General features: G+C 38.9%; 1 protein-coding gene across 2 annotated transcripts; it reads right to left on the bottom strand.

Annotated features, from left to right (window-relative positions):
- Positions 1-3,092: 3,092 nt before the first annotated feature.
- LOC117816914 lies at positions 3,093-16,362 on the bottom strand. Of its 2 annotated transcripts, XM_034689303.1 has the most exons (8): positions 16,345-16,362; positions 6,193-6,253; positions 4,225-4,296; positions 3,848-4,022; positions 3,697-3,757; positions 3,560-3,625; positions 3,382-3,436; positions 3,093-3,291 (listed from the first exon to the last, which is right to left on the bottom strand). In XM_034689303.1, the coding sequence occupies exons 1-8, from the start codon at positions 16,345-16,347 to the stop codon at positions 3,107-3,109; spliced, it is 678 nt and encodes a 225-aa protein (XP_034545194.1). In that variant the 5' UTR covers positions 16,348-16,362; the 3' UTR covers positions 3,093-3,106. The 2 variants fall into 2 exon arrangements, with proteins under 2 accessions (XP_034545194.1, XP_034545193.1); XM_034689302.1 differs by lacking the exons at positions 6,193-6,253; positions 16,345-16,362 and adding an exon at positions 4,373-4,782 and having other exon boundaries at positions 3,697-4,022.
- Positions 16,363-16,573: the final 211 nt, after the last annotated feature.

The following is a 16,573-nucleotide window of genomic DNA, read 5'->3' as shown; positions in this document are numbered from 1 at the left end:
CTATTGGATGTATTTATCCTTTAAACTTCAGGGCAGATTTGTGGGTCTGCACTTGTTAAACCGGTCTACTGATTATTGCTGCCAAAACTCATGTCTCCTGGCCTTTATGGCCTCATGAACTCTGAGCCAAATGCTTTATATTCTACAATATTCTAACCTTTAAGCACCACAATGCAAACAGTTTGTTCCCTGGCAACTGCAACCAAGACGACTCAAGCCTTTTTCATGGCGATAAGCATGCCGCCTGAGGTAAACATTGTTAAAATAAAAAAGGAAAAATGTTAATCACATATTCTCAGTGGCTCTGCAGGACAAACAGAAGTTGACCTTTTCATTGTTGTACTTTTAAAAGTGTGTTTCTTGTGCTGGTCAAAGTTTAATTGAAAAAATGCATTCAAACAACAGCAAGAAACTTTGAAAACGAGACACATTTATTGGCCTCAAAGGCCTCTACCTCCAGTGCGCTACTGTGTAAGGCCTCAGCCAGCAGGAGTCCCTCACAGCAAAACAAACACCTCAGCGCCCGGCTGTGCGTATGAAAGCGGAAAAGTGTTTTTCAGTGCTCGAATTGAATGTCGAAATCGATGTCCAGATTTAGTTTTGATATGGCAGAGGGTTGTCATATCACATTTAGATGGATGCCCTGTGGGAGGTGTTGCAAAGGAAGTGTGATGAGAAGGATCCTTTCCTCCAGGAGCGGCTAATCAATATGCCTCTCAGACACACTCTTTTTCAGCCTAAGCACCACTTTTTTTTTCCAACACTGCTGACACAGTTCAATTAAACTTGTACCGCAGAGAAAAAAAAAAGTCTGGATTGAGTGGATGGAACTGGGTCTAACTCATTTAAATTTCAGTACACTCAAACTTTTCCCTCCTTCCTATTTAATCTACGTCTCGTACTTTCTTTAAAAACTGATGATCAAAACTATTATGTTATGATGCATCTGGATCAGCACTTGAGTGTAACCTAATCGCACTCTCATAACTGCTCTCTGTGTGTGTGTGTGTGTGTGTGTGTGTGTGTGTGTGTGTGTGTGTGTGTGTGTGTGTGTGTGTGTGTGTGTGTGTGTGTGTGTGTGTGTGTGTGTGTGTGTGTGTGTGTGTGTGTGTGTGTGCGTGTGTGTGTCCACTGCATTATGACAAATCACACCTCATACAACACAGTTGCATCCACTGTCATCACTCCATCAGCCACGCTCAAAAGGAGACAGAACAAGTGTGGAAGTGATTATATTGAGGTGCCTCAGGGCTGTACACAGACACCTAATCAATATTCAATCTCAGTTATTTCACCCCACATTTCCATCCCACACAGGGCTGCTAGATGACTGGAAGGCCTACCACTGCTCCCCGAGTCTGTGAATCACTCAATCAGAGAGAGTAACTAGATTCAGTGGCGTCAATACGTGCATGTAAGCTAATGTGTTTAAAGCAGGTGGAGATATTCTGGTGAGCCTTTGATGCAGGATGACAAATTGACGAGGACTCCTCCACCTCCGGGTTATGAGGCAAATCATTTTCAGTGGATGTGGCAGTGTATGTTTATCAGGGTGGATGTGTAATAATACATCAGAGAGCTGTTGGTCGGATAAGTTTAGTGTATAGAGGGATGGATAAAAGGCACAGATGGTTTCTTCATCTGGAGATCATCAGTGACAACTTTGGGTTAAAAATATGTCTACCACAATTTTAATGAACTCAAAGAATCCTTGAAAAATCTTGAAATCAGCAGGGTTTTTTTTTTTAACTAAAGCTGCAATCAGGAACTTCTAAATTGTTTAAACTTTTGCTAATCCTATGTTCAAAGCAGTACCTCCTGTCTCTTGACTGATGATTGTCAATTGCTTTGTTCGACCTAGTAGTATCTGTGAAAGTCTTAAAGAAATCTCTTGAAGAGATAAAGTACTCAGGCTAATTATAATCCTAACCCAGTGAGCAGGATCCTCACATGAAGCAAAGGGGTTTTGTCCACGTAGATGGGATTCTAGTTTGCATGACCAATATACATTATTCTGTTTATTATGTAGCCACCAACTATAGATACAAACTGCACAAAATGTTGATTTAAAAATGATTTATTGATACAGCTGAAAGATAGAACCTCTGATTTCACGGTCAGTAAGGCTTCCATGGCAACAAATTCTTATGAGATTAGCCTGCTTATTTGTAATAATTCACATCAGACATTTCCACAGAAGATAACATAGACAAGGTGAACTGGGGTCCGTTTCACAAAGCAGGTTTAGTGAATACTCTGAGTTTGTTAACCCTGAAATGAGGGAAACTCTGTGTTTTCCGTTTCACAAAGGGAGGTAACTCAAACCAGAGAAAGAGGGGTAACTCTAGCCTGTTTCACAGAGGGAGGTAACTCAAACTCTCGGTCAGTTACCGTAGTAACAGACTCTATGAACCTAATCTGGTCGGGACCAGGTTTTTCTCAATGAACCTCAAGTTTCTCTCAGTCTCCACCCCCTTTCAGCCACACACGGTATTTGATTTCCTCATTCATTCAGTCGGCAGGCGAGTGTTGGCGTAGCGTATTTCTGCCGTCTGTTATTTAAATAATAATTCAAAAATCAATCAGTAGGCCTATATTAGGTGCCAACTTTTTTCACTAAAATGGCATGTCCTTTTGTTAATGATCCCGTGGATGAAGGTGCAGCATTATTGCGCAGAGAATTAAATATTCGTCGGGAGATGATAATCAGACCGCGCATAGATGTTTTAGCATTTCTGGACAATTATCTTTTTGAGCGGTACCGTTTCACTTCACAGTTTATCATCTACATACACAACCTAATCCGTCCGTACATTTGCAACATTACCCACCATAGTCGTGCTCTTACATCCCAGCAGATATTGTGTGTTGCTCTGCGTTTTTTTGCAAATGGGAGTTTTTTGTATAATGTTGGAGATGCAGGGCACTTACGTAAGGCCACTGTATGCAGGACGGCAGAGCAGTCAGAGACACCATATCCCGCATCCACTTCAGAGATTAAGACAATATCATCACCACTACCACCACCAACACAGCAGCAGTCAAATAAAAACATAATACAAATTTCATTTGGTCTTCTTTATTTCCTACAAATACAAGAGATAGTTTAGTTAATGTTCCTGTAGTTAACATAATTAACATAATTCACCTGTGACCATGCACCCACCTCTAACTTGTGCTCTAGTAATTCAATTTCGAGATCTGCCCTTCTCATCTGGCGGTCCAAGAACTGCATTTCTTTGTTGGTTTTTTCAATTTTTTTCAGAAGAAATATTTTGTAGATATCTTTAACTGGGAATACATAAGGAGGACATTAAATTATATAGTTGCACATGAATTCCACAGAATGAACCTCTGGTGTTTACTGAACATCCATCTTACTGTCAATCGGTGCAGTTGAAGTTGAGGGACCCTCCTGCTGCTGCCCAGCCATGCCCTGTTAAAAAGGATGAGAATGTGTTAATACTTCAGTGTAGGCTAAATGTCACACTCTATTTTACACCATAATGTTAAGAAATGTGAATGGGAAGAGAACTAGCAATAACATATCAAATGTTACCTCTACAGGCCTTTCTGGTTCCCCCTCTGTGAAGGCAGCAGACAAAGTCTCCTCGCACTCTTCATCCTAGATGAGTGATATGTCTCGGTATACTTAAACCACCATTTGGCAAAATCTTTGGAGTATTGCCTACTTACAGTTACAAGGTCTGTTGTGGCGTGAGGGGGCTCCACCAGGCAGATCGCACCATCAGAATATGTTGGGAGAAAAAAAAAAAAATGAAAAAGGGAAATAAATATTTGTATGAATAGGCTTAAAAAAAGATATATAGGTCTAGGAATATTACATGTTATAAAGGCACTTGTGTCTTGGGGGGTGGGCTCAGAGGATGAGCTCCCTCCAGGGATTCCCTCAGTCTCTGGCCTTCCAAAATTCTGGCTCAGGGCCAGCGCCTCTGCCTCCGTTAGAAGTGGCGGTGCTCGGCCGCCACCCGTTTTACGGGCATCTGCTTTCTTTCTGTTGGCTGAGTAGAAGTCTGTGTTAGTTTAAATAGGCTTAATTATTTAACAGCACATGATATAGATGAAAATACATGCATGTGTGTGAAAACAGCATTATGTTGGGGATAAAACAACTGCACAGTCAAACAGCCACTTAATATTTACTTTACAATGTAACACATGATCAAAATGAGGTACCCCCATGGTATTATGCCGGGGTCTTACCTGTTTGGACAATGTTTTTATATTTCATCTTAAGCTGCAGCCAGGTGCGCTTCTCCCCCCGCCGGATTGCACCTAAATGAAATAAATTAATAGGCTACCATTCAAGCAGTTTCCCCCTGTGATTGCAAAGGACTACATTTAAACGTACGCATTGACCCGAGCCGCAATGTTCTCCCATGCCTTCTCCCTCTGTTTGGCACCTGCAGCGGTGTTGCATTTTTTTTAAAACATGCTCAAATTCCCCATATGAGCGAATAAGGATGTCCAGTTCCAGTGAGGTGAAAAATGCCGCCCTCTTTTCCTCCTTTGCCATGGTGACTCGTCGAGTCGGGGCTCCATTGATGCTGTTGTGGTGCACGCACTTAACCCCAGGAGAAACTACTCCAAGTTGATTTAACTAACTCAAATCAGCTGTTGTGGAACCGAAAACACAGAGTTTCCTATCTCAGAGTAGATCAACTAGAGTTCAGGGTTAGATTTTTATTGAACCCGACTCACGTAAAATCAAACGGTACCATGTTTCGGTACCTGAACGCATCCCTGTGACAGTGAGGGAGTGGAGGAGTAGGTGATTTTCCATACTTCGTCCTGTAATAAAGTCAGACTGACCGGGTGGACGTCTCTGCTCTCTGCTTTCTGCATCTGCGCGGGAGCGCGCCAAACGGAGCCTGCAGCTGACGAGCGCGCGCACTAACCGCGAGGCAGAACTTCATGAGGATTAAGTTTATTTTCTACAGTCTATGTTGAGACTGACCCTCTCGTTCCGACTACCGAACCCCGTTTATAACCGTTCCTGTGTGCGTGAATGCCCAACAAGTAAGTTGTGTGTCCTGTTATTATAAAGAGACGGAGAACTGACTTCTCCCCGTCCGCAGGCATTCACGTGTGTTCATTGATAAACTCCAGAAAGAGCAATTAGACGCCACTAGCACGTGTCAGCTATTACATCTAATCACCTATATAATCCTGTTTCTGTTCATTTAATGTTAAATTGAATAAATATGTTAAATTAAACAAATTTGAGATTTTTTTTTAAAATTAATATTTATACTACATAAAAACACAAAAGTACCGAAAATTGGTACCGTTGAGTACCGGTACCGATTCCCAGGTACCAGGTATCTGTACCGTATCGGTTCAAATGTGAAAGGTACCCATCCCTAGGTATTCAACACAGCCAGGTGATTAGTAAGAAAGTCCTAAAAATGTAAAGTTATATTGTTTTGAATAACATTTAAAACAACAACAAGAAACTGTGAAATAAATATTCCATCTCATAGCTGATGGTCTTCTTTGTTTGTAACTCAAAAAAGCATCAGTATTACTTTCTGTCTGTTTCAGAACCAGATAAAACTCCTCACGGGAACTTTAAATTGGCAGTAAAAACTGGATGGGGAGATTTTTTATGACGTTAAAAAAGTCAAATAAGATTTGTTGTTCCACCAAATTTCTCATCCTAATGTCCTCTCTTTAACTTTTCTCTGTGGCTTGAGATAACATCATATTCAATTTCTTATTGGTTTATTGGGAGTCTGCTCAGCTCAGATTTTATAATAGTAGTCATGTGATAAACATTTTTTACCAGGATTGTATTAAGAAGTATAACGGTCATGGATCAGCACTAGGACAACAGCTACAGGATAAAAGTTTTAAAATAAGATTTGTAAAGTTCGCATGACAGGAAGTATTAAAACATCCAAAGGCTCTTGTCACATCACTCCTCCAACATAATCCCTATCTCTTATTTCAGTCCCCTTATTTTCCATGCAGGGAATCAACACACACACAAAGTCAAAATATCTTTAGAAATGTTGCAGTACATCAACCAAGCACAGGAAGTCTTGCTGCACTCAGAGCTGCAGATAACAGCTGATTAATGAAGTTCCCAAACATATATATATATATATTCCATTTACCCTATGGGCTTATTGTTGACCATGATCTATTGGAGTGCCCTTGCCAACTGACCTTTGCTGCAAGCACTGCTGAGGAGCTTGATGTTGACTTTGGCCGACTCAACAATATGTCTCTGTAAGAAGCATGGAGTTACACCAGTTAGCATGCATTTAATGGATGTCTTCATGACATAGCAGCCGACTGTATTGATCTTGAAGTCATGTGGTATTTACACAAATCTTCTTTCATTATATTTCTATATTTATTCTTTTGTTTTAGAGAGTGTGAAATCAGAATACAGGCTTTGCTTCGTACAGAAGATTAATTTTTGGCAGGGCCTGGAGGAGAGTGTTTATCAGTACAAGGCCAGTTATTATGTCTGAATGAATGTAGGGCATGACATATGCTTTTAAGTTTATGAGCATAGTTCATGCACAAATTGCTTTCAGTGTGGATCATGGATGCATACCAATGACCATAACAGCAGCTTTATAAGCTTCATTTGTAATCACAAAATCATTTTTCAATGAATTACATAGAAACGATCACACATTTGCTCTGAGGGCACTTTCAGATCAGCATGAACTGTAAAAGAGTCTTTAACACATTTCATCACTTAGTGCACTCACAGCTCTCAGAAATGTTCCTCTTGTCTCAGTCACTTAACTTAAGAATGAAATATTTCTGTTTCAGGTCCAGTTAGAAAAACACAACATTAAATAACTAAAAATATGCTCTTATATTCTGCTGAGCATTTTACCGGACATTGTGAAATTATTCAGAGATTGATCAATACTGATGAGTTGGTTTTATTAAAACAGATACATGCATTTAATTTGAGGAATCTGGAGGTAAGAAAATTAGGAAGAAAAACATAGTTACCACTCCAGTTATGGACCAAATATACTTTAATCCTTGTTTGACTTGAAATCTCCATTCCAAATATGTTGTGTTTTATAACTATTTAGCAAAGTATGCTGAAGCAAAGTTGTTCCCCCAAGTGCCAACAATCATAACAATCATCTCAGTGCTACTTTATTAATAGTTAAGAAGGTTGTGTTGAGTACATGGCATACAAGGGATTCTATCTTCAAACTTTTGGGGGCTTGATCTGCATCCAAGATTCAACTGTGATACACTGTAAAAAGGACTCTAGGTTTTAGTTACCTCAGCTCACTTTCTTAAGTCAGTTCGACTTAAATGTCAGTTTTACTTAAAATATCAAGTAAAATAGTGTCCAACTAATCAGTCCAACCAGAGTAGTTCAGGTAACATAGATTTCCTTGTTGATACAACTAGATGTAAGTATGGCCCCTGCACATATGCACAGGAAACCCCTTATAGTCACTGGCGTGACCAACCTTTGCAATGCCATGTTCTGCAAGAGACACTCGGTTTGGATCAATGTTTGAATACTTCTCTGCATGCAGTGCAGAAGCTAAGTGTTTAACAAAAGAGAAATGTTCAATGTGTGATATTTGTAGACTTTTTTACTACTTAGTTTCTGTTTTAAAACCTACATAGCTCTTATATAGTGAGAGCACTCTTCTGTTATTCTGCTTACAGTTTTGTAAGCTAAGTGTTTACTTCTAGATCAATATTAAACATATGGCAGTTGCCATATTAATAAATTCTTCATGATAGCATTCTGATGCCAAGTCAAATTCATACAAAAAAGCTATTGTCAGTTTTGACGTTTAATAAAGTATTTTGAATGTTGTCCCATGTTGAGAAATCATTTTGATGTAGTATTTTTTGAAAATTGAGGCTTAGGTTGTTTTAAGAAATGAGTACTTGTTTTTTTAATGAATGTAATAACAAGTAAGATGAACAAGTCAGGAAAAAATTTACCTGGCTGCCTTAAAAAGATAAGTTGATTCAACAAACCACTTTGTTGAGCTTACATTTTAGACATGTTTGCAGAAGTATTAATTATAAATTGATCCAACAAGATGCTTAGTTCAGGCAAGTTACCTTTACATGTTTTACAACTCAGTATACCTGTAGAAACATGTTGATCTAATTTGTTTTTTCATGTTGTTTCTACTAAGATTTAGGTTTGTAAAACTTAGAATTGCTTTTTGGTCTCACTAAAAAGGCTTGTCGATTAAACTTAAAGTATGAAGTTGATAGAACTAATTTATCAGCGCTGTCTTTGTCACCCCAACTAATAAAACTAAGTTTAAGAAATTAAGTCAAAAGTGGTAACAACTTAAATTTCTTGGCTTGCTGAACTTCACATGTGAAGGCAGCCAGGTTACAAACTATTTTAAGTTGAACTAACTTGTTTTTTTTTACAGTGTACTAAGAGATACAAAGCCAGTTCACTTGAGAAGCAGCCTCCTTTTAGGGCAAAATAACAGGGCTTAATGGGAGTACATATTTGTAGCAGGGACAAAACAATAAAATCATCTTTTTATATATTGCCCCAAGATATCTCATGACTTTTCATATGGAGAGGGTTTAGACTGATCTATTAACAAGTTGACTCAAAGAGAACCAACAGTTCAATCCTGAACAAGCACTTCACACATCCAGGAAAGACATGCTTTTCACAGGCAGAAAATTAAATAAGAAGGGGACTCTAAGTGGACATTAGGGATGTACATTTTAAGTATTTTCCGTGATCGATTTTTGGAAATGTTAACGATCAATTATCGATTAATTGATAAAAAAAACCATTATTATTCTTACGTCAAAAACAATGCCAAATACGTTGTTTTCCCCCTAAATTTTATTTTTTACAGCAACAAAATGCATATAACTGACGGGATTGAATACGGGCACACGTTTGACACGCAGAATATCAACGATCAGGCTCATTAAAATATTCTCCGCGGACATAATCTTATAAAGTGAAGGCTCATAATACTAACAGAAAAGTACTTCAGACTCACAGTGTCCAGTTTTCTGTCTACTCGTTCTTATTGAGAAAAATAAACATGTGTATTCGGTCAGGTGTCAGCCAGGAGCGCAACCGGGTCATAATCAGTCCCGCTGGTGAAAAGCTCAGACGGCTCTGATGTTGCTGGTCTGTAAACGTAGCGTACCAGAATTTCCCACCTGTCTGTTGCCTTTGTAGCCAAAGGTGGGAAATATCCTGTTTAAAGCTGTCAACCTTTGTGTCCGTGTCGTTGTTGGCAGCAGTTTTGTATTGATCCTCTTTTAAAAAGCGCACGTGGAGACCTGACGCACAGCCGCAGCCGCCAGCAGAGCGTCTCCGCTGTGCGCAAGACCTTTAACAGCTGATTCACATCGAAACATGCTTTAAACTTAAAACACCTCCCTGATAGCTGAGTGTAATATGAGACCACATGATGTTTGTTCCACGTGACGGAAAATTGATAACAAAAATGTGTGTTTCGAGTAATTTCTTAACAATCAATTAATCGATAATCGATTAATTGTGGTCATCCCTAGTGGACATCCATTGACTTGATCGGTTCAGTTAAGAGGAAGGAAAAAGAGAGGGAACGAAACAGACAGACAGACAAAAGCATGGGAACAATAATCAAAGAAACTATGGAATAGCATTGATATTAATAACAGTGAGTGTGGCAGACACGGAAACTAAGATCAAAAGGAGCCTGCAAAGAGAGAAAGCACAAAAACACTGTAAAGAGAAAGTGTTAGTTTTATGTGTCATGACTGCATTCAGATGGAGAGGGGGAGATGGATGCAGAAGCTCTGTACTCCAGTGGTTTATGCCAGTGTGGTGGCTTTATTAGCAGCAGGGGGTAAGTCAAAAAAGACAATCCTAGTACATGCTTTATCAATAACAATGAATTATTTAAAACTGCCACCCGTACTACTTTTGCAGAGTTTGTGCCCCCCAAAAAAGTCTGCAGTGCCAGCATGTGAGAGCAATGTTTTAGAGGTACAGCCTCAAACATGTTGGTGCATGGCCATTAAGAGCTTTGTAGGTATGAAGAAGGATTGAATTATGATTCAAGATTTAACAGGAAGAAAATGTAGAGACGCTACTGATGGAGATATTGGATGTTTCTTCTGGTTTTATATCAGTTCACATGCATTTTTTTTTACTAACTAGATAATCATTGAAGACTTGTAAGGGCAGCCTGACAATACGGACTGGCAATAAAAAGTCATAAAAGGAACAGACGTTGTTGTTCTGCATCTATTTGGAACATGATGTTCTCTCTTCTAATTCAGTACTTGATGTTAATATCACATGAAAGCTAAACCCTTCTCTGAGAACATGTAATGTGTTTTAAGTGATTATAGCAGAGCACACTCACTTCAATCATGTCTAAGTTTTATAGAAAAATGTCATGGTCATCCATGGTTGATGTCTTTAAAAGGATTGTCCCGTTTTTGTTGTTTTTGAAGTGGGGTTGTATGAGATACTTTTCAATGGCAAGTGTATTACCCATAGGGACCCCGGTCAGCTCAATACCTTTATTGAGAAACCAACTGGAATACGAGAACAGAAGCTTTTAATCACCGTAGACGAGGGTCAAATGTTCAATGCTTTATTTTGCTGTCAGAAAGCCCATTTGTTTTATGCACTGTGGACACGACACATACATGCTCCTCCACCTGCAGCCAACCATCCCTTTAACTCGTGTTCCAGTGTGCGTTTTAGGTTCGATGATCATGGTGTCAAATGAAGCCCCGTGATTTTACAGGACAAGTACAGACAGAATCTCTCTATCTGTAACACAGATCATTTGTAACTCTCTCTGGACCCCAAATTCTGACCGAATATCCCCAATTAATTTCTGTCATGTAGAAAATCACTAGAGAGAAAGTTTTTTCAGAGGCGTTAAAATCAAGATTAGAGGTGCTAAAAAGAGTCACAGCTACTTTAAAGGACATTGTTAATCAGCCTGGATAAAAACAGAATGATCATATCTACTACAGAAGTGCTAACTACGAGTAAAACTGCCTTGATGGATCATTTGAAGAAATCATTGAAGTAAATTGTTTGACCCTTGGGTTAATGTGACAGTGTTTTTCGGTGTTTGACTGCAGATCAAGCAACGTGATGTTAAGAATTAATGGGGGAAGTCTAGTAAATGTATTTAGAGTTGGTATTTTGCCAAGGATCATCTCCACACCCACCAGGAATAGTGTAGCTCTGTCCCAAAGGAGCATGCAGCAAAGTCACGTCTGACTTAAAATAATGTTGCTGCGGATTTGTTTTCCAGGAAAACTAGACATCCAACAGAGCTCTCCGCTGTGCATATTGTAAGCCCAAGACATGGCAACAAGTGTTTACACACTATGCTCTCCATCAGCAGTCACAAGATCTCAATCCCCCTTGAACTTCTTTGAAAGTGTTTGGTTCAGAAAAAAATCAACCATCACAAGACCATCTTTGGGATGCTCTACAAGAGAGCAGGAATGTGGGGCTTCAAATACTACAGAAGTAGTGAAAACATGTCAGTGTGGGCACTGGAGAAAACACTAACTGGATAGATGACCGAGAAGAGTGAGTTTAGGATGGATGTAAAGCAAGTTGGGCTAAATTGTGATTGGGCTGTACAGTTATAACTGATCTCATTCTAAAAGGATGCAAGTTTTTTATTCTCTTATCTAGCTTCCTTTGTTTCATTATGTGTCTTCGAGGTGATGACGCTCTTCAGGAGTTTGAAGCAGTGTTTTAATAAAGGATCTCAATAATGCGGCTTAGGTGATCATGGTAGGGTAAGCATTCTAAAAGTTCTGCAGTCAAACCAAAGATGTATCACATTTCTGGTTCCACTGAACTCAAAAACAGAACTGGCGGTGACAGAAGCAAATTCTATCATCCGAGAACAAGTGTACAGAAATGTTGACATATAAAGATGGATGATGTGTCTTTACCTCCTTTAAAAGTGAAGTCAAAGTACCCCACAGTGTTCTCCAACAATTTTCCCAATTATTTGATTTGAGACTGTGCAGTAAGGATCAGCTTATGGAGCTAGTTGCTTTACAGATTTAAACACACTTGGTACAACTTTGATTCAAATTTCTGATCGGCGAATAGAAATAGTTTAAAGAAAGAAAAGGTTTTGACCAAAAGCAATGACTTAAAATTAATTTTAGTTTAGTTTTCTTGACTAAAATGTTTTCAGTTGTCATCAAACTGCTTCACCCTCACAACCCCTCCGTGCTCTCCGCTCCTCCAATGAAAACCTCCTCTCCCCACCCTGTAGGACCAAGCACCGAACCTGGGGCGACAGGGCTTACTCCATTGCAACACATATGCAACTCCACCAACCTACAAACCTTCAAATCCCACCTCAAAACACACCTCTTCAGAACTGCTTTTAACTGTTAATGTTTTTATATCCACTGTGTTTCTAATTTGTTTCTTTTATTGTGTCTCTTATAGTGTGTGCTATTTGTGAAGTGTTTTTGAGTTCTGTGAAAAGCGCTATATAAATAAAAAGTATTAATAATATTATTATTGTTGTTGTTGTTGTTGTTGTTGTTGTTATTATTATAAAGGGCGTGATTAAATATAATGTGAATTTTGTCGAATTACTAAGACTAGGAGTAAGTCTGTGTCCCCATTGCCAAGCAACAAATTCACCTGGAGTCGTGCTTCCCACCTCCATTGCTTCACATGTTGTCTTGAATTTAGTTTTTTCAATCAAACCTACATGGTTATTTACTTAATACTATACCACCGTTTCCGTTAGATACAGGATCTTGACATAAAAAGGGAGAAAAGCTGATAAAAAGTTGCGCCACCAACCACATCTTTACGCAGCCACGAAAGATTGCTTTGCAATGTTAAGCAGGCTGTTGAAGTACACAATGAATGGGGGCAAATTTTAAGATGCACTGTGCTGCAGGGTGTGGGTGTATAGGAGTAAGTGTATAGGAGCAACTTTAATGACTGAATTTCCCCCTGGGATAAATAAAGTCTTTCTGATTCTGATTTCTGATGTTGCACCTGCTTACATAGAGGAGGCAGACTTTATGATAAATACTGCAGTCAGCAGATAGGGTTCCAAACATTTTCAGCCTCACTTTGGGGAGCTGTCATGATGCACATCTTTTTATACAGTCAATAGTGGTTAGCCTGTGTGCCAAATTGTCGATGATTTGACCCTTTTCCTTACCAGATGAAATACAGTTTTGTCATTTGCCAGATGAAAGAGGGTGAAGCAGAAGTTAAGTTATTTCATTTCCAAGAAGAACCCAAGTGGATTGGATTTTGCATGACATAGAGAGATCAGATAATTGCAGTGCAAGTTAGTTCTTCACCCAAGTTTTGAAATCTCATTTCATAAAGTATCTTGTCTCTTCTGTGCATATAAATAAACAGCGTCACTAATTTGGTCTCGACATCACAAGCTTTGATTTTCTCTCAGTGCTTTAATCTTCAGAAGCACCTGAGTCAAAGCTTGCTTCCGTGTGTTTTAAGTCACTTGGTTCATTATTTTTCGGCAGTGTCTGGTGCTTAGGGTTATTAAGCTCATGCCCTGGAGTCTCTGAGTGCCCTTATGTTTAATTTGTACATGAGTAGAAACAGTTGTTGAAAATCAGCATCAGTCACGTAAGAGCAGCTGCCCCACGCACCTCAAGAAATCTTGCTTTCAACTCCAAGCTTAACAGGTCTGGTAAATATTCATACACCAGAAGGGAATGGAAGCCTTTAGCTGCCACACCTTGCACAACATACTTCTCTCACTGCAGTAAATCAAAACCCCTCATTAAGCTATGTTGATGTATACAGCTCACGGTGCCCTGCTTGCTTTTGTTGCCATACCTGTCACCACACTGCTCCCCTGAACACAATGATATAACCTGCGGCTGCTGCCAGCATTTTAAAAGCCTCGCCTCCACTCCAACATCCACCTGTAGGCTCTGAGTCTACCTTCCCTTCTGAGGTCGGAGCCAGACGCCAGAAATAAGCACCACATATTCTAAACTCAGAAATATTTTCTTTGCCCAGGTTGGCTATGTGACATACTGCAAAAGAAGAAATGTTTTTGCTGTTTATTTTGATGAACAGAGCTGTCCTTCAGCAGTGCACCTTCAAACTTTCTGAATTTCTTAATGATAAGGCTGGTTTATTTCTATATTATTTCTTAGTGACAATAAAAATAACATAAAAAGACAAAAAAATAACTTTGTGTCGTGCAGTTTCATGTTCATGAAGTACTGATTTTGTTTATTTTTGTTGTTATCATCGCCTGTTTTACTTTGTCACATAATTTCATGGGCCTGGCATGAGGCTTTACTTTCCTCCTTGACTCCCACCCTGTGATTGGTTGCCCCACACTGATAGCTTTCACCTGTGTCTGATTAGTCTCACCTGTTATTGATTACCCCAAGTTTTTATGAGCCCCATCCACAATCAGCTGGATATTCTTGAAAATGTAGTTTTTTTTCTCTCCATTATGCCCTTTCCCCTTCAAGTAAACAAAGTTTAAGGTCACTGAAATTGAAGTTTTCAAAAACGTTTTCAAGGTGGTGACTTTTTAAAAACTGTATTTTTATTTTAGTGCGGAGAGCAAAAAAGAATGTTTTGGGAAATGCTGACATACCAGCGCATGGAGATTAGTGTTCATATGTATTGCCTATGCACTAAGATGGCAGCTACCAGTTTGTTTACATCTGTTCTGTACAGTTAAGTTTAATTGCATGATTAGAAGGAAACCTCACTGTTCTTCATCATTATACTGGGGCGTGAGGGCCAAAAAATATATTAAACTTATTAGTTTTATTTTAATCCACACATCCAACCATTGTGAAATGTTAACTGAATATATATGGATGTATATTTGTGAAGATGTGTGTTATTAAACTAATTTAAACTAAACTAAACTAAACTAAACTAAACTAAACTAATACACATGTGCATAATGGTGTTTGAGGTGACTCTCCAGATACTGGCCTGGCATGCTTATGCAGGGGATTTTAACCGGTTCTGAGTTGTCGTTTCAACAGAAATATTCATCAATAAAAAAATGTTTTTATGTATTCAGAGGAAAAATCAGTTTTTAGAAATATCTGTATCCATGTGGACATAGTCTTTGTGTTTTCTCAAATTTTCTGTGCCAGTTAGTTTTTTCAACCTTTGTTCTTTGAGCAGATGAACATCCCTTCTGGCTCTACCTGTGATATTCATCTGTTTTGTTGTCATTTTCCTCTGGATATTAGATTCCCTGAACACTTGAAGGTAAGCCTGTTGTTTTCTTGAGGTTACAATATCCTTTCTTAATATCCTTAATATTTCTCAATATCCTTTCTGTTTTTTACGCCTGGGTCCTCTCTATTTGTACTAGAACCTGTTTTGTAGCAGCTCTGATGACACTCAGTACCAGGACTTGACATTAACACCCGCCAACCCGCCATATGTGGGTGAATTTCAGTCATGGCGTGTAGCACATTCAATCCCACTAGCCACTTTGGCGGGTTGAATTTGATGTTTATATATTTTAGTTTTACTCTTCTAAAAAGGCATCTGAAATAATAAACCAATTGAAATGTGACACTACAACACTACAGCTCCCATGAGTACTGTATACCTGCACAGAGTTGTTTGCTCAATGGTCCATTTTGCGGCGGTCTGGCTTCACAGTTGAGGTCGTTGTGTTGACTTTAAAAGTACTAAAATGTTAAGTTTGATGTTAATTTGACCCTAAAGTAGGCTGATAACACCGTCGTTGTGAAAGATTCATGGTTGTTAGTGTCTTAATTAGTTTCACACATTTTGATTTGTTATTGATTTTCTTTAGCCGTAGAATGACCTATCCAGCGTTGACTTCAAAATCTGGGGCCCATGTTTTTGTAGAGGGAAAGTCATCTAGTTCACTGGACATGCACAAACATTACTTAATTGTGGAATTATCTCTTTTTCCATTTGCTATGTACCGGAAAAATAAAGAAAATAGCCAACTTTATCCGTCATCGAAGTTGTATTTTTAAACAAAACATATCTCATTGTGGTATTATAATTGCCTGCAGACATCTTTGGTAATGCAGTTCAACAGAAATAGTAGTGTTGTCAGGGAGGGTGTGTGAAATTTTGGGGAAATTTGGGTTAAGATGGAAAAAGAGCAGCTTCACTAAATTTATAAAAAGGCCACTCTTCCTCTACAAGGCTATATATTTTCATGTCTAATATCAGTGCTATTGCGACAGCACAATGCTGCTGCAGCATTTAAGTTTTAACAAGTGAAGTGTTTATAGTCTATTCTCCAGCCATAACTCTCCACCTGAGCACCTGTGAGGAGCTGTAAAACCAGCCCACTTACTCACCATGAAGTGATCTTTTTAATGTGTTATCAGCTGAGCGCAGGATTTGTCACATGAGCATCTTTCATGATCTCATGATGATGACTCTTCCTGTAGTGCAGAGAAAAAAAGTTTGGCTCCTCTTCTCCAGACTCCAGACGTGAGTGTAAGGAATCCATAATTTGATTTATGTTGTCTGCAGTCAAGCTCGGAGGGATCTGCTTCACTGAGATAGGAAAGAGAAGTCAGACAG

This window comes from Notolabrus celidotus, chromosome 8 (assembly GCF_009762535.1).
Source record: "Notolabrus celidotus isolate fNotCel1 chromosome 8, fNotCel1.pri, whole genome shotgun sequence".
Classification (NCBI taxonomy): domain Eukaryota; kingdom Metazoa; phylum Chordata; class Actinopteri; order Labriformes; family Labridae; genus Notolabrus; species Notolabrus celidotus.
Note: the sequence above shows the minus strand (reverse complement) of the source record. Positions and strands in the feature narration are given on the sequence as shown.